The following is a 21536-nucleotide window of genomic DNA, read 5'->3' on the forward strand; positions in this document are numbered from 1 at the left end:
GGATCCTGGACTGTTTAATCAGACCTATCATCTCCTACAGGGGTCAGAGGTCATTACACATACAGATGATGGGGATCCTGGACTGTTTAATCAGACCTATCATCTCCTACAGGGGTCAGAGGTCATTACACATACAGATGATGGGGATCCTGGACTGTTTAATCAGACCCATCATCTCCTACAGGGGTCAGAGGTCATTAAACATACAGATGATGGGGATCCTGGACTATTTAATCAGACCTATCATCTCCTACAGGGGTCAGAGGTCGTTACACATACAGATGATGGGGATCCTGGACTGTTTAAATCAGACCTATCATCTCCTACAGGGGTCAGAGGTCATTATAGATGGGGATCCTGGACTATTTAATCAGACCCATCATCTCCTACAGGGGTCAGAGGTCATTATAGATGGGGATCCTGGACTATTTAATCAGACCCATCATCTCCTACAGGGGTCAGAGGTCGTTACACATACAGATGATGGGGATCCTGGACTGTTTAATCAGACCTATCATCTCCTACAGGGGTCAGAGGTCATTATAGATGGGGATCCTGGACTGTTTAATCAGACCCATCATCTCCTACAGGGGTCAGAGGTCATTATAGATGGGGATCCTGGACTATTTAATCAGACCTATCATCTCCTACAGGGGTCAGAGGTCATTACACATACAGATGATGGGGATCCTGGACTGTTTAATCAGACCTATCATCTCCTACAGGGGTCAGAGGTCATTACACATACAGATGATGGGGATCCTGGACTGTTTAATCAGACCTATCATCTCCTACAGGGGTCAGAGGTCATTACACATACAGATGATGGGGATCCTGGACTGTTTAATCAGACCTATCATCTCCTACAGGGGTCAGAGGTCATTACACATACAGATGATGGGGATCCTGGACTGTTTAATCAGACCTATCATCTCCTACAGGGGTCAGAGGTCATTATAGATGGGGATCCTGGACTATTTAATCAGACCCATCATCTCCTACAGGGGTCAAAGGTCAGAGGTCATTATAGATGGGGATCCTGGACTGTTTAATCAGACCTATCATCTCCTACAGGGGTCAGATGTCATTACACATACAGATGATGGGGATCCTGGACTGTTTAATCAGACCTATCATCTCCTACAGGGGTCAGAGGTCATTACACATACAGATGATGGGGATCCTGGACTGTTTAATCAGACCTATCATCTCCTACAGGGGTCAGAGGTCATTACACATACAGATGATGGGGATCCTGGACTGTTTAATCAGACCCATCATCTCCTACAGGGGTCAGAGGTCATTAAACATACAGATGATGGGGATCCTGGACTATTTAATCAGACCTATCATCTCCTACAGGGGTCAGAGGTCGTTACACATACAGATGATGGGGATCCTGGACTGTTTAAATCAGACCTATCATCTCCTACAGGGGTCAGAGGTCATTATAGATGGGGATCCTGGACTATTTAATCAGACCCATCATCTCCTACAGGGGTCAGAGGTCATTATAGATGGGGATCCTGGACTATTTAATCAGACCCATCATCTCCTACAGGGGTCAGAGGTCGTTACACATACAGATGATGGGGATCCTGGACTGTTTAATCAGACCTATCATCTCCTACAGGGGTCAGAGGTCATTATAGATGGGGATCCTGGACTGTTTAATCAGACCTATCATCTCCTACAGGGGTCAGAGGTCATTATAGATGGGGATCCTGGACTGTTTAATCAGACCTATCATCTCCTACAGGGGTCAGAGGTCATTACACATACAGATGATGGGGATCCTGGACTGTTTAATCAGACCTATCATCTCCTACAGGGGTCAGAGGTCAGAGGTCATTACACATACAGATGATGGGGATCCTGGACTGTTTAATCAGACCTATCATCTCCTACAGGGGTCAGAGGTCATTACACATACAGATGATGGGGATCCTGGACTGTTTAATCAGACCTATCATCTCCTACAGGGGTCAGAGGTCGTTACACATACAGATGATGGGGATCCTGGACTGTTTAATCAGACCCATCATCTCCTACAGGGGTCAGAGGTCATTATAGATGGGGATCCTGGACTGTTTAATCAGACCTATCATCTCCTACAGGGGTCAGAGGTCATTACACATACAGATGATGGGGATCCTGGACTATTTAATCAGACCTATCATCTCCTACAGGGGTCAAAGGTCAGAGGTTGTTACACATACAGATGATGGGGATCCTGGACTGTTTAATCAGACCTATCATCTCCTACAGGGGTCAGAGGTCATTATAGATGGGGATCCTGGACTATTTAATCAGACCTATCATCTCCTACAGGGGTCAGAGGTCATTATAGATGGGGATCCTGGACTGTTTAATCAGACCCATCATCTCCTACAGGGGTCAGAGGTCATTACACATACAGATGATGGGGATCCTGGACTATTTAATCAGACCCATCATCTCCTACAGGGGTCAGAGGTTGTTACACATACAGATGATGGGGATCCTGGACTATTTAATCAGACCTATCATCTCCTACAGGGGTCAGAGGTCATTATAGATGGGGATCCTGGACTGTTTAATCAGACCTATCATCTCCTACAGGGGTCAGAGGTCATTATAGATGGGGATCCTGGACTGTTTAATCAGACCTATCATCTCCTACAGGGGTCAGAGGTCATTATAGATGGGGATCCTGGACTATTTAATCAGACCCATCATCTCCTACAGGGGTCAAAGGTCAGAGGTCATTATAGATGGGGATCCTGGACTGTTTAATCAGACCTATCATCTCCTACAGGGGTCAGATGTCATTACACATACAGATGATGGGGATCCTGGACTGTTTAATCAGACCTATCATCTCCTACAGGGGTCAGAGGTCATTACACATACAGATGATGGGGATCCTGGACTGTTTAATCAGACCTATCATCTCCTACAGGGGTCAGAGGTCATTACACATACAGATGATGGGGATCCTGGACTGTTTAATCAGACCTATCATCTCCTACAGGGGTCAGAGGTCGTTACACATACAGATGATGGGGATCCTGGACTGTTTAATCAGACCCATCATCTCCTACAGGGGTCAGAGGTCATTATAGATGGGGATCCTGGACTGTTTAATCAGACCTATCATCTCCTACAGGGGTCAGAGGTCATTACACATACAGATGATGGGGATCCTGGACTATTTAATCAGACCTATCATCTCCTACAGGGGTCAAAGGTCAGAGGTTGTTACACATACAGATGATGGGGATGCTGGACTGTTTAATCACACCTATCATCTCCTACAGGGGTCAGAGGTCATTATAGATGGGGATCCTGGACTATTTAATCAGACCTATCATCTCCTACAGGGGTCAGAGGTCATTATAGATGGGGATCCTGGACTGTTTAATCAGACCTATCATCTCCTACAGGGGTCAGAGGTTGTTACACATACAGATGATGGGGATCCTGGACTATTTAATCAGACCTATCATCTCCTACAGGGGTCAGAGGTCATTATAGATGGGGATCCTGGACTGTTTAATCAGACCTATCATCTCCTACAGGGGTCAGAGGTCATTACACATACAGATGATGGGGATCCTGGACTATTTAATCAGACCCATCATCTCCTACAGGGGTCAGAGGTCATTATAGATGGGGATCCTGGACTGTTTAATCAGACCTATCATCTCCTACAGGGGTCAGAGGTCATTATAGATGGGGATCCTGGACTGTTTAATCAGACCTATCATCTCCTACAGGGGTCAGAGGTCATAACACATACAGATGATGGGGATCCTGGACTATTTAATCAGACCCATCATCTCCTACAGGGGTCAGAGGTCATTATAGATGGGGATCCTGGACTGTTTAATCAGACCTATCATCTCCTACAGGGGTCAGAGGTCATTATAGATGGGGATCCTGGACTGTTTAATCAGACCTATCATCTCCTACAGGGGTCAGAGGTCATTATAGATGGGGATCCTGGACTATTTAATCAGACCCATCATCTCCTACAGGGGTCAAAGGTCAGAGGTCATTATAGATGGGGATCCTGGACTGTTTAATCAGACCTATCATCTCCTACAGGGGTCAGAGGTCATTACACATACAGATGATGGGGATCCTGGACTGTTTAATCAGACCTATCATCTCCTACAGGGGTCAGAGGTCATTATAGATGGGGATCCTGGACTATTTAATCAGACCTATCATCTCCTACAGGGGTCAGAGGTCATTACACATACAGATGATGGGGATCCTGGACTATTTAATCAGACCTATCATCTCCTACAGGGGTCAGAGGTCATTACACATACAGATGATGGGGATCCTGGACTGTTTAATCAGACCTATCATCTCCTACAGGGGTCAGAGGTCATTATAGATGGGGATCCTGGACTATTTAATCAGACCTATCATCTCCTACAGGGGTCAGAGGTCAGAGGTCGTTACACATACAGATGATGGGGATCCTGGACTATTTAATCAGACCCATCATCTCCTACAGGGGTCAGAGGTCATTACACATACAGATGATGGGGATCCTGGACTGTTTAATCAGACCTATCATCTCCTACAGGGGTCAGAGGTCATTATAGATGGGGATCCTGGACTATTTAATCAGACCTATCATCTCCTACAGGGGTCAGAGGTCATTACACATACAGATGATGGGGATCCTGGACTGTTTAATCAGACCTATCATCTCCTACAGGGGTCAGAGGTCATTACACATACAGATGATGGGGATCCTGGACTATTTAATCAAACCCATCATCTCCTACAGGGGTCAGAGGTCATTATAGATGGGGATCCTGGACTGTTTAATCAGACCTATCATCTCCTACAGGGGTCAGAGGTCATTATAGATGGGGATCCTGGACTATTTAATCAGACCCATCATCTCCTACAGGGGTCAGAGGTCATTATAGATGGGGATGCTGGACTGTTTAATCAGACCCATCATCTCCTACAGGGGTCAGAGGTCGTTACACATACAGATGATGGGGATCCTAGACTATTTAATCAGACCTATCATCTCCTACAGGGGTCAGAGGTCATTATAGATGGGGATCCTGGACTGTTTAATCAGACCTATCATCTCCTACAGGGGTCAGAGGTCGTTACACATACAGATGATGGGGATCCTAGACTATTTAATCAGACCTATCATCTCCTACAGGGGTCAGAGGTCATTATAGATGGGGATCCTGGACTATTTAATCAGACCTATCATCTCCTACAGGGGTCAGAGGTCATTATAGATGGGGATCCTGGACTATTTAATCAGACCTATCATCTCCTACAGGGGTCAGAGGTCATTATAGATGGGGATCCTGGACTATTTAATCAGACCTATCATCTCCTACAGGGGTCAGAAGTCATTATAGATGGGGATCTGGGACTGTAATCAGACACATCATCTCCTACAGGGGTCAGGGGTCATTATAGATGGGGATCTGGGTACCTGCATTCCTCCGCGGTCTTCGTTGCCGGCCATGCCGTCTATCTCATCCATGATGAGAACATGTTTACTACTGACTGTCTGAGACGAACCTGGGGAGAGAGAGGGAGGGGAGAGAGAGAGAGGAGGGGAGAGAGAGAGAGGAGAGAGAGAAGAGAGGAGAGAGAGAGAGAAGAGAGAGAGAAGAGAGAGAGAGAAGAGAGAGGAGAGAGAGAGGATGGGAGAGAGAGAGGAGGGGAGAGAGAGAGATAGGGGGGGAAGGAAACAAATAAGATAATTCCACAATTTGGTTGCAGAAAAATGGTGTGTGTGTGGTGATGTGTGTGTGTGTGTACCTGTGTAGAAGTTGTTGATACTGGTGTTGTTCAGAGACTCAGCGATCACCTGTTTCAGACTGTTCTTACTGCGAGTACAGCTGGCATTCATCTCTACATAGCTGTAGCCCAGCTCCTACACACACACACACACACACACACACACACACACACAGAGAGAGCAAGAGACAAACAGAAAGTGAGATTTGAACCGGAGAAGACGAGGACAGAGAGTAGTTCAGGAGACAAACAGAAAGTGAGATTTGAACTGGAGAAGACGAGGACAGAGAGTAGTTCAGGAGACAAACAGAAAGTGAGATTTGAACCGGAGAAGACGAGGACAGAGAGTAGTTCAGGAGACAAACAGAAAGTGAGATTTGAACCGGAGAAGACGAGGACAGAGAGTAGTTCAGGAGACAAACAGAAAGTGAGATTTGAACCGGAGAAGACGAGGACAGAGAGTAGTTCAGGAAACAAACAGAAAGTGAGATTTGAACTGGAGAAGACGAGGACAGAGAGTAGTTCAGGAGACAAACAGAAAGTGAGATTTGAACTGGAGAAGACGAGGACAGAGAGTAGTTCAGGAGACAAACAGAAAGTGAGATTTGAACTGGAGAAGACGAGGACAGAGAGTAGTTCAGGAGACAAACAGAAAGTGAGATTTGAACTGGAGAAGACGAGGACAGAGAGTAAGTAGTTCAGGAGACAAACAGAAAGTGAGATTTGAACCGGAGAAGACGAGGACAGAGAGTAGTTCAGGAGACAAACAGAAAGTGAGATTTGAACCGGAGAAGACGAGGACAGAGAGTAGTTCAGGAGACAAACAGAAAGTGAGATTTGAACCGGAGAAGACGAGGACAGAGAGTAGTTCAGGAGACAAACAGAAAGTGAGATTTGAACCGGAGAAGACGAGGACAGAGAGTAGTTCAGGAGACAAACAGAAAGTGAGATTTGAACCGGAGAAGAGGAGGACAGAGAGTAGTTCAGGAGACAAACAGAAAGTGAGATTTGAACCGGAGAAGACGAGGACAGAGAGTAGTTCAGGAGACAAACAGAAAGTGAGATTTGAACCGGAGAAGACGAGGACAGAGAGTAGTTCAGGAGACAAACAGAAAGTGAGATTTGAACCGGAGAAGACGAGGACAGAGAGTAGTTCAGGAGACAAACAGAAAGTGAGATTTGAACCGGAGAAGACGAGGACAGAGAGTACTTCAGGAGACAAACAGAAAGTGAGATTTGAACCGGAGAAGACGAGGACAGAGAGTAGTTCAGGAGACAAACAGAAAGTGAGATTTGAACCGGAGAAGACGAGGACAGAGAGTAGTTCAGGAGACAAACAGAAAGTGAGATTTGAACTGGAGAAGACGAGGACAGAGAGTAGTTCAGGAGACAAACAGAAAGTGAGATTTGAACCGGAGAAGACGAGGACAGAGAGTAGTTCAGGAGACAAACAGAAAGTGAGATTTGAACTGGAGAAGAGGAGGACAGAGAGTAAGTAGTTCAGGAGACAAACAGAAAGTGAGATTTGAACCGGAGAAGACGAGAGGAGGACAGAGAGTAGTTCAGGAGACAAACAGAAAGTGAGATTTGAACCGGAGAAGATGAGAGGAGGACAGAGAGTAGTTCAGGAGACAAACAGAAAGTGAGATTTGAACCAGAGAAGACGAGGACAGACAGTAGTTCAGACTGACCTCACAGACCAAGGCAGCTGTGGTGGTCTTGCCCACGCCAGGAGGTCCAGATAACAGGGCTGCCTTGAAGCTCGAACCATTATCCTTAGTACTGGTGAACTTACCAAACCCTCTCCCTGGGAGAGAGGGAGAACACATTATTTATCTACTACTAAGAGAGTATACAAACACTACTAGACAGAGACACAGAGAGAGAGAGACAGAGAGAGAGAGAGAGAGACAGAGAGAGAGACACAGAGAGAGAGAGAGAGACACAGAGAGAGAGAGAGAGAGACAGAGAGACAGAGACACAGACACAGAGAGAGAGAGAGAGACACAGAGAGAGAGAGAGACACAGAGAGAGAGAGACAGAGACACAGAGAGAGACAGAGAGAGAGAGAGAGACACAGAGAGAGAGAGAGACAGAGACAGAGACACAGAGAGAGAGAGAGAGACACAGAGAGAGAGAGACAGAGACACAGAGAGAGAGAGAGACACAGACAGAGAGAGCGACAGAGAGAGCGACAGAGAGAGCGACACAGAGAGAGACACAGAGAGAGACACAGAGAGAGACACAGAGAGAGACACAGAGAGAGAGACAGACAGACCTGCTGGTTTAGCCCCTCCCACTGCATGGTGGGTGTGCCAGTTCTTCAGCCAGCGAAGCAACTTATTGGCTTGGCTCTGGTCTCCCTGCTGACCAATCACAGCCTTCAGATTCTGGGGGCGGTACTTATCCACCCACAGCAGACTGAAATCTTCACCCGCGAATGAGGGCAAAGACAGAGTGGCAGAGGAGGAAGATGATTGGCTCTTACCCCCCAAGTCCAGCCCTCTTTTGACCCCTGAACCTGTACCCCTCCCTGGGAGGGTCACGCTGTCCCCTACCCTGACTCCTCGCCCCGACGCTGAGCCAGGTTTGGAGGGGCTGGGGGTCATGGAGCGAGTTTTGGGGGACTGTTTGGGGGTGCGGGAGGTGGTCTTGGTGTCCGGTGTTCTGCTCTTAAATCCCTTGTTCTGATAGGACGAAAGAGGAGATACAACAAATTAACCGGATCAGGGAGAACAGGCCTAGTACTCCGGATCAGGGAGAACAGGCCTAATACTTCCTACATATTAGTAGTATTACATTAGTTATATTAATAGTAGTACATTAGTTATATTAGTAGTATTACATTAGTTATATTAATAGTAGTACATTAGTTATATTAGTAGTATTACACCAGTTACATTAGTAGTATTAGTAGTATTACATTAGTAATATTAGTAGTATTACATTAGTAATATTAGTAGTATTACTAGTAGTATTACATTAGTAATATTGGTAGTATTACATTAGTAATATTAGTAGTATTACATTAGTAATATTAGTAGTATTACATTAGTAATATTAGTAGTATTACATTAGTAATATTAGTAGTATTACATTAGTAATATTACATTAGTAATATTAGTAGTATTACACCAGTTACATTAGTAATATTACATTAGTAATATTAGTAGTATTACACCAGTTACATTAGTAATATTAGTAGTATTACACCAGTTACATTAGTAATATTAGTAGTATTACACCAGTTACATTAGTAATATTAGTAGTATTACACCAGTTATATTAGTAGTATTACACCAGTTATATTAGTAGTATTACACCAGTTACATTAGTTATATTAGTAGTATTGCATTAGTTATATTAGTAGTATTACATAGTTATATTACATTAGTAGTATTACATTAGTTATATTAGTAGTAGTATTACACCAGTTATATTAGTAGTATTACACCAGTTATATTAGTAGTATTACACCAGTTATATTAGTAGTATTACACCAGTTATATTAGTTATATTAGTAGTATTACACCAGTTATATTAGTAGTATTACACCAGTTATATTAGTAGTATTACACCAGTTATATTAGTAGTAGTATTACACCAGTTATATTAGTAGTATTACACCAGTTATATTAGTAGTAGTATTACACCAGTTATATTAGTAGTATTACACCAGTTATATTAGTTATATTAGTAGTATTACACCAGTTATATTAGTAGTATTACACCAGTTATATTAGTAGTATTACACCAGTTATATTAGTAGTAGTATTACACCAGTTATATTAGTAGTATTACACCAGTAATATTAGTAGTATTACACCAGTTATATTAGTAGTAGTATTACACCAGTTATATTAGTAGTATTACACCAGTTACATTAGTAGTATTACACCAGTTATATTAGTAGTATTACACCAGTTACATTAGTTATATTAGTAGTATTACATTAGTAATATTATTAGTAGTATTACATTAGTAATATTATTAGTAGTATTACATTAGTAATATTATTAGTAGTATTATATTAGTTATATTATTAGTGGTATTACATTAGTAATATTATTATTAGTATTACATTAGTAATATTAGTAGTATTATATGAGTTATATTAGTAGTATTATATTAGTTATATTAGTAGTATTATATGAGTTATATTAGTAGTATTACCAGGTACTTTAGACCAGAGCCCAATGTTCCCCCTCACCTCTGCCTCGGCAGCAATCAGGTACTTGGACTTCTTCCCTGGTGTACTTCTGATGAGCTCCAACAGACCATCCTCATCCAGGATCTTTGTTCCAAACCCCTCCGCCTGGAGACAGAGAGAGGAGAGAGAGAGAGAGACAGAGAGAGGAGAGAGAGAGAGAGAGAGAGGAGAGAGAGAGGAGAGAGAGAGAGGAGAGAGAGAGAGGAGAGAGAGGAGAGAGACGAGAAAGGAGCTATATTGAAAAAAACTGAGGTCAAAGGGAGAGAACGAGAGAGAGAACGAGAGAGAGAGCGAACGAGAGAGAGAGAACGAGAGAGAGAGAGAGAACGAGAGAAAACGAGAGAGAAAACGAGAGAGAGAAAACGAGAGAGAAAACGAGAGAGAGAAAACGAGAGAGAGAACAAGAGAAAACGAGAGAGAGAGAAAACGAGAGAGCGAAAACGAGAGAGAGAACGAGAGAGAGCGAAAACGAGAGAGAGAACGTGAGAGAGCGAAAACGAGAGAGAGAGATTGAAAGAGACAGAGAGAGGTAAATAAGTTAACCCTTTGTGTACCTTCTCAGTCTTGGTGACTCCTCCATCTCTGCCCATCACCAGGTATGTCGTCCTCTTACTGATGTTACCGGTCACCTTCCCTCCATAGCGCTCTATCAGGGACTTAGCATCCTCACGTTCCATACTCTCCAACACACCAGAGATCACAAACACACATCCCTCCAGGCAGTTCTCTGCTCCCTGCACACACACAGATTATACACACACACACACACACAGGTGTTATAGTGGTTACAGTGGGTATGTGTTTAGACCTCAGTGGGTATGTGCTTAGACCCCAGTGTGTATATGTTTAGACCCCAGTGGGTATGTGTTTGTCTTACCCAGTGGGTATGGGTTTAGATCCCAGGGCTGTGTGTTTGTCTTACAGTGGGTATGTTTGTCTTACAGTGGGTATGTGTTTAGATCCCAGTGGGTATGGGTTTAGACCCCAGTGGGTATATGTGTTTAGACCTCAGTGGGTATATGTGTTTAGACCCCAGTGGGTATGTGTTTAGATCCCAGTGGGTATGTGTTTAGATCCCAGTGGGTATGTGTTTAGATCCCAGTGGGTATGTGTTTAGATCCCAGTGGGTATGTGTTTAGATCCCAGTGGGTATGTGTTTAGATCCCAGTGGGTATATGTGTTTAGACCCCAGTGGGTATGGGTTTAGATCCCAGTGGGTATGTGTTTAGATCCCAGTGGGTATGTGTTTAGATCCCAGTGGGTATGTGTTTAGATCCCAGTGGGTATGTGTTTAGATCCCAGTGGGTATGTGTTTAGACCTCAGTGGGTATATGTGTTTAGACCCCAGTGGGTATATGTGTTTAGACCCCAGTGGGTATATGTGTTTAGATCCCAGTGGGTATGTGTTTAGATCCCAGTGGGTATGTGTTTAGATCCCAGTGGGTATGGGTTTAGACCCCAGTGGGTATATGTGTTTAGACCTCAGTGGGTATATGTGTTTAGACCCCAGTGGGTATATGTGTTTAGACCCCAGTGGGTATATGTGTTTAGATCCCAGTGGGTATATGTGTTTAGATCCCAGTGGGTATGTGTTTAGATCCCAGTGGGTATGTGTTTAGATCCCAGTGGGTATGTGTTTAGATCCCAGTGGGTATGTGTTTAGACCCCAGTGGGTATGTGTTTAGACCCCAGTGGGTATGTGTTTAGATCCCAGTGGGTATGTGTTTAGACCCCAGTGGGTATGTGTTTAGATCCCAGTGGGTATGTGTTTAGATCCCAGTGGGTATGTGTTTAGATCCCAGTGGGTATGTGTTTAGATCCCAGTGGGTATGTGTTTAGATCCCAGTGGGTATATGTGTTTAGACCCCAGTGGGTATATGTGTTTAGACCCCAGTGGGTATGTGTTTAGATCCCAGTGGGTATGTGTTTAGATCCCAGTGGGTATGTGTTTAGATCCCAGTGAGTATATGTGTTTAGACCCCAGTGGGTATGGGTTTAGATCCCAGTGGGTATGTGTTTAGATCCCAGTGGGTATGTGTTTAGATCCCAGTGGGTATGTGTTTAGATCCCAGTGGGTATGTGTTTAGATCCCAGTGGGTATGTGTTTAGACCCCAGTGGGTATGTGTTTAGATCCCAGTGGGTATGTGTTTAGATCCCAGTGGGTATGTGTTTAGACCCCAGTGGGTATGTGTTTAGATCCCAGTGGGTATGTGTTTAGATCCCAGGGCTGTGTGTTTGTCTTACAGTGGGTATGTGTTTAGATCCCAGTGGGTATGTGTTTAGATCCCAGTGGGTATGTGTTTAGATCCCAGTGGGTATGTGTTTAGATCCCAGTGGGTATGTGTTTAGATCCCAGTGGGTATGTGTTTAGATCCCAGTGGGTATGTGTTTAGATCCCAGTGGGTATATGTGTTTAGATCCCAGTGGGTATATGTGTTTAGACCCCAGTGGGTATGGGTTTAGATCCCAGTGGGTATGTGTTTAGATCCCAGTGGGTATGTGTTTAGATCCCAGTGGGTATGTGTTTAGATCCCAGTGGGTATGTGTTTAGATCCCAGTGGGTATGTGTTTAGACCTCAGTGGGTATATGTGTTTAGACCCCAGTGGGTATATGTGTTTAGACCCCAGTGGGTATATGTGTTTAGATCCCAGTGGGTATATGTGTTTAGATCCCAGTGGGTATGTGTTTAGATCCCAGTGGGTATGGGTTTAGACCCCAGTGGGTATATGTGTTTAGACCTCAGTGGGTATATGTGTTTAGACCCCAGTGGGTATATGTGTTTAGACCCCAGTGGGTATATGTGTTTAGATCCCAGTGGGTATATGTGTTTAGATCCCAGTGGGTATGTGTTTAGATCCCAGTGGGTATGTGTTTAGATCCCAGTGGGTATGTGTTTAGATCCCAGTGGGTATGTGTTTAGATCCCAGTGGGTATGTGTTTAGACCCCAGTGGGTATGTGTTTAGACCCCAGTGGGTATGTGTTTAGATCCCAGTGGGTATGTGTTTAGACCCCAGTGGGTATGTGTTTAGATCCCAGTGGGTATGTGTTTAGATCCCAGTGGGTATGTGTTTAGATCCCAGTGGGTATGTGTTTAGATCCCAGTGGGTATGTGTTTAGATCCCAGTGGGTATATGTGTTTAGACCCCAGTGGGTATATGTGTTTAGACCCCAGTGGGTATGTGTTTAGATCCCAGTGGGTATGTGTTTAGATCCCAGTGGGTATGTGTTTAGATCCCAGTGAGTATATGTGTTTAGACCCCAGTGGGTATGTGTTTAGATCCCAGTGGGTATGTGTTTAGATCCCAGTGGGTATGTGTTTAGATCCCAGTGGGTATGTGTTTAGATCCCAGTGGGTATGTGTTTAGATCCCAGTGGGTATGTGTTTAGACCCCAGTGGGTATGTGTTTAGATCCCAGTGGGTATGTGTTTAGATCCCAGTGGGTATGTGTTTAGACCCCAGTGGGTATGTGTTTAGATCCCAGTGGGTATGTGTTTAGATCCCAGGGCTGTGTGTTTGTCTTACAGTGGGTATGTGTTTAGATCCCAGTGGGTATGTGTTTAGATCCCAGTGGGTATGTGTTTGTCTTACAGTGGGTATGGGTTTAGATCCCAGGGCTCTGGGTCCGTCTCGGTTCAGGAAACTACGGAAGGCTGAGGAGTTCCCTCGCTTCTTCTCTGATTCCTCTGGACTGGTGCTCTGGACACACACACACGGTTACACAGAGTCACAGTTACACACAGTCACAGTCAGGAAGTCACAGTCACACAGTCACAGAGTCACAGTTACACACAGTCACAGTCAGGAAGTCACAGTCACACAGTCACAGAGTCACAGTTACACACAGTCACAGTCAGGAAGTCACAGTCACAGTTACACACAGTCACAGTCAGGAAGTCACAGAGTCACAGTTACACACAGTCACAGTCAGGAAGTCACAGTCACAGTCAGGAAGTCACAGTCACAGTCAGGAAGTCACAGTCACAGAGTCACAGTTACACACAGTCACAGTCAGGAAGTCACAGTCACACACAGTCACAGTCAGGAAGTCACAGTCACAGAGTCACAGTTACACACAGTCACAGTCAGGAAGTCACAGTCACAGTCAGGAAGTCACAGTCACAGAGTCACAGTTACACACAGTCACAGTCAGGAAGTCACAGTCACACACAGTCACAGTCAGGAAGTCACAGTCACAGTCAGGAAGTCACAGTCACAGAGTCACAGTTACACACAGTCACAGTCAGGAAGTCACAGTCACACACAGTCACAGTCAGGAAGTCACAGTCACAGAGTCACAGTTACACACAGTCACAGTCAGGAAGTCACAGTCACAGAGTCACAGTCACACACAGTCACAGTCAGGAAGTCACAGTCACAGTCAGGAAGTCACAGTCACAGAGTCACAGTTACACACAGTCACAGTCAGGAAGTCACAGTCACACACAGTCACAGTCAGGAAGTCACAGTCACAGAGTCACAGTTACACACAGTCACAGTCAGGAAGTCACAGTCACACAGTCACAGTCACACACAGTCACAGTTACACACAGTCACAGTCAGGAAGTCACAGTCACACAGTCACAGAGTCACAGTTACACACAGTCACAGTCAGGAAGTCACAGTCACAGTTACACACAGTCACAGTCAGGAAGTCACAGTCACAGAGTCACAGTTACACACAGTCACAGTCACAGAGTCACAGTCAGACAGTCACAGTCAGACAGTCACAGTCACAGAGTTTTGGGTTATTTTCTTTAAACGATAACTGTTGATTTAAAACGTTTCACCTCTTTCTTGGGGGAGGTTTTAAGAGTCGTGGGTGTGGTCACCATGGTTGCACTTCCTGTTTTGAGCTTGGACTTCCTGTCTGTGCTCGAAGGGGTTAGGAACTCCTTTTTGGGAGAGACAGACGCATTGATACTCAGATTTGTCTTGCCTCCTCCTTCCTCTTCCTCCTCCCTTTTCTTCATCATGGACAGTTTGGAACTGGTCTTAACAAGAGGGGGGACCTTTTTAGGGGACGGACCGATCACGTCCTGGTTGTGATCCCGCCCATTGGGCTGTGATTGGCTGGCGGTGCTGCTGTGGGAGGAGTTAGCGCTGCTTTTGTTGGCTGACGTGGCAGACCCCAGATCCTCACCAGAGTATTTACGAGCCTGGACACACACACACACACACACACACACACACACACACACATATATATAAATATATATAGAGACATGTTGAATCTTTCAGAGAGAGAAAGAGAGAGTTTGTAGTGTGTGTGTGTGTGTGCTCTTCACCTTTTTGGCGTGTGGTTGTTGGTCCAACATGGCCAGCGTCTTGGCAAACTCCTCGTCCTCGTGGACCTGCCTCTCCAACTCCATGTCCTCGTCCATCTGCAGCTGCTGGGCGATGACCTCATCAGTCAGCGACTCATCAGGGTCCTGAGAGAGCTGGAGGAACAACACACAGCGGTCAACAACAACAACTAGTCAGACTAGTCAGACTACACACTAGACCTGGGTCTCATCAACAACAACTAGTCAACTAGTCAGACTACACACTAGACCTGGGTCTCATCAACAACAACTAGTCAGACTACACACTAGACCTGGGTCTCATCAACAACAACTAGTCAGACTACACACTAGACCCGGGTCTCATCAACAACAACTAGTCAACTAGTCAGACTACACACTAGACCTGGGTCTCAACAACAACAACTAGTCAGACTACACACTAGACCCGGGTCTCATCAACAACAACTAGTCAGACTACACACTAGACCTGGGTCTCATCAACAACAACTAGTCAGACTACACACTAGACCTGGGTCTCATCAACAACAACTAGTCAACTAGTCAGACTACACACTAGACCTGGGTCTCATCAACAACAACTAGTCAGACTACACACTAGACCTGGGTCTCAACAACAACAACTAGTCAACTAGTCAGACTACACACTAGCCCTGGGTCTCATCAACAACAACTAGTCAGACTACACACTAGACCTGGGTCTCATCAACAACAACTAGTCAACTAGTCAGACTACACACTAGACCTGGGTCTCAACAACAACAACTAGTCAGACTACACACTAGACCCGGGTCTCATCAACAACAACTAGTCAGACTACACACTAGACCTGGGTCTCATCAACAACAACTAGTCAACTAGTCAGACTACACACTAGACCTGGGTCTCAACAACAACAACTAGTCAGACTACACACTAGACCCGGGTCTCATCAACAACAACTAGTCAACTAGTCAGACTACACACTAGCCCTGGGTCTCATCAACAACAACTAGTCAGACTACACACTAGACCTGGGTCTCATCAACAACAACTAGTCAGACTACACACTAGACCTGGGTCTCATCAACAACAACTAGTCAGACTACACACTAGACCTGGGTCTCATCAACAACAACTAGTCAACTAGTCAGACTACACACTAGACCTGGGTCTCAACAACAACAACTAGTCAGACTACACACTAGACCTGGGTCTCATCAACAACAACTAGTCAGACTACACACTAGACCTGGGTCTCATCAACAACAACTAGTCAACTAGTCAGACTACACACTAGACCTGGGTCTCATCAACAACAACTAGTCAGACTACACACTAGACCTGGGTCTCATCAACAACAACTAGTCAACTAGTCAGACTACACACTAGACCTGGGTCTCATCAACAACAACTAGTCAGACTACACACTAGACCTGGATCTCATCAACAACAACTAGTCAGACTACACACTAGACCCGGGTCTCATCAACAACAACTAGTCAGACTACACACTAGACCTGGGTCTCATCAACAACAACTAGTCAACTAGTCAGACTACACACTAGACCTGGGTCTCATCAACAACAACTAGTCAGACTACACACTAGACCTGGGTCTCATCAACAACAACTAGTCAACTAGTCAGACTACACACTAGACCTGGGTCTCATCAACAACAACTAGTCAGACTACACACTAGACCTGGGTCTCATCAACAACAACTAGTCAACTAGTCAGACTACACACTAGACCTGGGTCTCATCAACAACAACTAGTCAACTAGTCAGACTACACACTAGACCCGGGTCTCATCAACAACAACTAGTCAGACTACACACTAGACCTGGGTCTCATCAACAACAACTAGTCAACTAGTCAGACTACACACTAGACCTGGGCCTCATCAACAACAACTAGTCAGACTACACACTAGACCTGGGTCTCAACAACAACAACTAGTCAACTAGTCAGACTACACACTAGACCTGGGCCTCATCAACAACAACTAGTCAGACTACACACTAGACCTGGATCTCATCAACAACAACTAGTCAGACTACACACTAGACCTGGGTCTCATCAACAACAACTAGTCAACTAGTCAGACTACACACTAGACCTGGGTCTCAACAACAACAACTAGTCAACTAGTCAGACTACACACTAGACCTGGGTCTCATCAACAACAACTAGTCAACTAGTCAGACTACACACTAGACCTGGATCTCATCAACAACAACTAGTCAGACTACACACTAGACCCGGGTCTCATCAACAACAACTAGTCAGACTACACACTAGACCTGGGTCTCATCAACAACAACTAGTCAGACTAGTCCGCCCCCGGGGCGGCAGGGTAGCCTAGTGGTTAGAGCGTTGGACTAGTAACCGGAAGGTTGTGAGTTCAAACCCCCGAGCTGACAAGGTACAAATCTGTCATTCTGCCCCTGAACAGGCAGTTAACCCACTGTTCTTAGGCCGTCATTGAAAATAAGAATTTGTTCTTAACTGACTTGCCTGGTTAAATAAAGGTAAAAATAAAATAAATAAAAAAAACTACACACTAGCCCTGGGTCTCATCAACAACAACTAGTCAACTAGTCAGACTACACACTAGACCTGGGTCTCATCAACAACAACTAGTCAACTAGTCAGACTACACACTAGACCTGGGTCTCATCAACAACAACTAGTCAACTAGTCAGACTACACACTAGACCTGGGTCTCATCAACAACAACTAGTCAACTAGTCAGACTACACACTAGACCTGGATCTCATCAACAACAACTAGTCAGACTACACACTAGACCTGGATCTCATCAACAACAACTAGTCAACTAGTCAGACTACACACTAGCCCTGGGTCTCATCAACAACAACTAGTCAACTAGTCAGACTACACACTAGACCTGGGTCTCATCAACAACAACTAGTCAGACTACACACTAGACCTGGGTCTCATCAACAACAACTAGTCAACTAGTCAGACTACACACTAGACCTGGGTCTCATCAACAACAACTAGTCAGACTACACACTAGACCTGGGTCTCATCAACAACAACTAGTCAGACTACACACTAGACCTGGGTCTCATCAACAACAACTAGTCAACTAGTCAGACTACACACTAGACCTGGGTCTCATCAACAACAACTAGTCAGACTACACACTAGACCTGGGTCTCATCAACAACAACTAGTCAGACTACACACTAGACCTGGGTCTCATCAACAACAACTAGTCAGACTACACACTAGACCTGGGTCTCATCAACAACAACTAGTCAGACTAGTCAGACTACACACTAGACCTGGGTCTCATCAACAACAACTAGTCAACTAGTCAGACTACACACTAGACCTGGGTCTCATCAACAACAACTAGTCAGACTACACACTAGACCTGGGTCTCATCAACAACAACTAGTCAACTAGTCAGACTACACACTAGACCTGGGTCTCATCAACAACAACTAGTCAGACTACACACTAGACCTGGGTCTCATCAACAACAACTAGTCAGACTACACACTAGACCTGGGTCTCATCAACAACAACTAGTCAGACTACACACTAGACCTGGGTCTCATCAACAACAACTAGTCAACTAGTCAGACTACACACTAGCCCTGGGTCCTGAGAAGGCTGGAGGGAGAGTAGAGAGAGTTTTCCTCACAGTTTTCCTCTTGGTACTGGCCACCAGTTTCCTGTCCGAGCGCTGCACACTCCCACTGCCAAAGTAGTCCAGGACAGAGGTGGGGGTGCGTTTGGTCTGCGGGGGCGCTGATTTAGGGGTGACGGGGGCTGGAGGAGACTTCTTCATCCCTCCTTTCCCTGTGGCGGGAACAAGGGTGGGTTTCGGGGGGGACCTGTGGCTCTCTTTGGTCCCGGGGCGGGCCTTCCCTGGTTTGGGCACTCCATTACCCTGGGGCTTAGCCTGGGACTTCTTCAGAGACAGAAAGTTATCGCTGTCTGAATCTACAGAGAGGAGGAGAGAGAGAGAAAGAGAGAGAGACAGAGAGAGAGACAGAGAGACAGAGAGAGAGAGAGAGAGACAGGAGGGAAAAGAAATGGAGTATGTCAGGACGATTCATATTCTGATACACGTTACTAGAGTCTGTCAGGATGATTCATATTCTGATACGTTACTAGAGTCTGTCAGGATGATTCATATTCTGATACGTTACTAGAGTCTGTCAGGATGATTCATATTCTGATACACGTTACTAGAGTCTGTCAGGATGATTCATATTCTGATACACGTTACTAGAGTCTGTCAGGATGATTCATATTCTGATACACGTTACTAGAGTCTGTCAGGATGATTAATATTCTGATACACGTTACTAGAGTCTGTCAGGATGATTCATATTCTGATACACGTTACTAGAGTCTGTCAGGATGATTCATATTCTGATACACGTTTCTAGAGTCTGTCAGGATGATTCATATTCTTATACACGTTACTAGAGTCTGTCAGGACGATTCATTTTCTGATACACGTTACTAGAGTCTGTCAGGACGATTCATATTCTGATACACGTTACTAGAGTCTGTCAGGATGATTCATATTCTGATACACGTTACTAGAGTCTGTGAGGATGATTCATATTCTGATACGTTACTAGAGTCTGTGAGGACGATTCATATTCTGATACACGTTACTAGAGTCTGTCAGGATGATTCATATTCTGATACAAATTACTAGAGTCTGTCAGGATGATTCATATTCTGATTCGTTACTAGAGTCTGTCAGGATGATTCATATTCTGATACACGTTACTAGAGTCTGTCAGGATGATTCATATTCTGATACGTTACTAGAGTCTGTCAGGATGATTCATATTCTGATACGTTACTAGAGTCTGTCAGGATGATTCATATTCTCCCGTTTAGTTCTGGTATTCTGCCGTTATTTCCGGTACGTCCCGGTATTCTCCCGTTATGGAGTCTCGTCTGTCTCACCTGTCTCAGAGACGTACTGCACAGGGTCTTTCTTGGCAGGAGGAAGAGGAGCCGGAGGAAGAGGAGGGTTTGGTTTCTGGGCCTTCTGCTTCACTACCTCCTCCTCAGAGTCTACAGGAGGGAGTGGGGGGGAAAGGGAGGGAGGTGGCGAGGGAGGGAGGGAGGGAGGGAGGGAGGGGGGGGGGGAGAGGGGAGGAGAGAGGGAGGGGGAAAGGGAGGGAGGTGGCGAGGGAGGGGAGGGGGGGAGGAGAGAGGGAGGGAGGGAGGAGAGAGGGAGGGAGGGGGGAGAGGGGAGGAGAGAGGGAGGAGGAAAGGGAGAGAGGGAGAGGGAAAGGGAGAGAGGGGGGAGAGGGGAGGAGAGAGGGAGGTTCAGTCATCATTAATACCAGCCAGAGGTTCAGTCATCATTATTACCAGCCAGAGGTTCAGTCATCATTATTACCAGCCAGAGGTCCAGTCATCATTATTACCAGCCAGAGGTCCAGTCATCATTATTACCAGCCAGAGGTTCAGTCATCATTATTACCAGCCAGAGGTTCAGTCATCATTATTACCTGACTCAATGAGCATTAAATGGCCCAGAGGTCCAGTCATCATTATTACCAGTCAGAGGTCCAGTCATCATTATTACCAGTCAGAGGTTCAGTCATCATTATTACCTGACTCAATGAGCATTAAATGGCCCAGAGGTCCAGTCATCATTATTACCAGTCAGAGGTCCAGTCATCATTATTACCAGTCAGAGGTTCAGTCATCATTATTACCAGTCAGAGGTCCAGTCATCATTATTACCAGTCAGAGGTCCAGTCATCATTATTACCAGTCAGAGGTCCAGTCATCATTATTACCAGTCAGAGGTCCAGTCATCATTATTACCAGTCAGAGGTCCAGTCATCATTATTACCAGCCAGAGGTCCAGTCATCATTATTACCAGTCAGAGGTCCAGTCATCATTATTACCAGTCAGAGGTCCAGTCATCATTATTACCAGCCAGAGGTCCAGTCATCATTATTACCAGTCAGAGGTTCAGTCATCATTATTACCAGTCAGAGGTTCAGTCATCATTATTACCAGCCAGAGGTTCAGTCATCATTATTACCTGACTCAATGACCATTAAATGGCCCAGAGGTCCAGTCATCATTATTACCAGTCAGAGGTTCAGTCATCATTATTACCAGTCAGAGGTCCAGTCATCATTATTACCAGTCAGAGGTTCAGTCATCATTATTACCAGTCAGAGGTCCAGTCATCATTATTACCAGTCAGAGGTCCAGTCATCATTATTA

At 45.1% G+C, this 21536-nt stretch overlaps 1 protein-coding gene across 2 annotated transcripts in view; it reads right to left on the reverse strand.

Annotated features, from left to right (window-relative positions):
• LOC110511546 (replication factor C subunit 1) overlaps positions 1-21536 on the reverse strand; it is a 44699-nt gene that overhangs the window by 19103 nt on the left and 4060 nt on the right. The window contains exons 4-14 of one of the 2 annotated variants that reach the window (XM_090188339.1): positions 20249-20359; positions 18960-19261; positions 15281-15433; positions 14783-15151; positions 13584-13691; positions 10546-10725; positions 9992-10096; positions 8060-8468; positions 7473-7588; positions 5803-5917; positions 5471-5559 (exon numbers count right to left, since the gene is read on the reverse strand). In XM_090188339.1, the coding sequence (XP_090044465.1) occupies positions 5471-5559; positions 5803-5917; positions 7473-7588; positions 8060-8468; positions 9992-10096; positions 10546-10725; positions 13584-13691; positions 14783-15151; positions 15281-15433; positions 18960-19261; positions 20249-20359 (2057 nt within the window). Of the gene's footprint in view, positions 1-5470; positions 5560-5802; positions 5918-7472; positions 7589-8059; positions 8469-9991; positions 10239-10545; positions 10726-13583; positions 13692-14782; positions 15152-15280; positions 15434-18959; positions 19262-20248; positions 20360-21536 lie in introns of both variants that reach the window. The other variant, XM_090188340.1, reaches the window with a different exon arrangement.

Source organism: Oncorhynchus mykiss, chromosome 10 (assembly GCF_057628025.1).
Source record: "Oncorhynchus mykiss isolate SJ-2025 chromosome 10, ASM5762802v1, whole genome shotgun sequence".
NCBI lineage: Eukaryota > Metazoa > Chordata > Actinopteri > Salmoniformes > Salmonidae > Oncorhynchus > Oncorhynchus mykiss.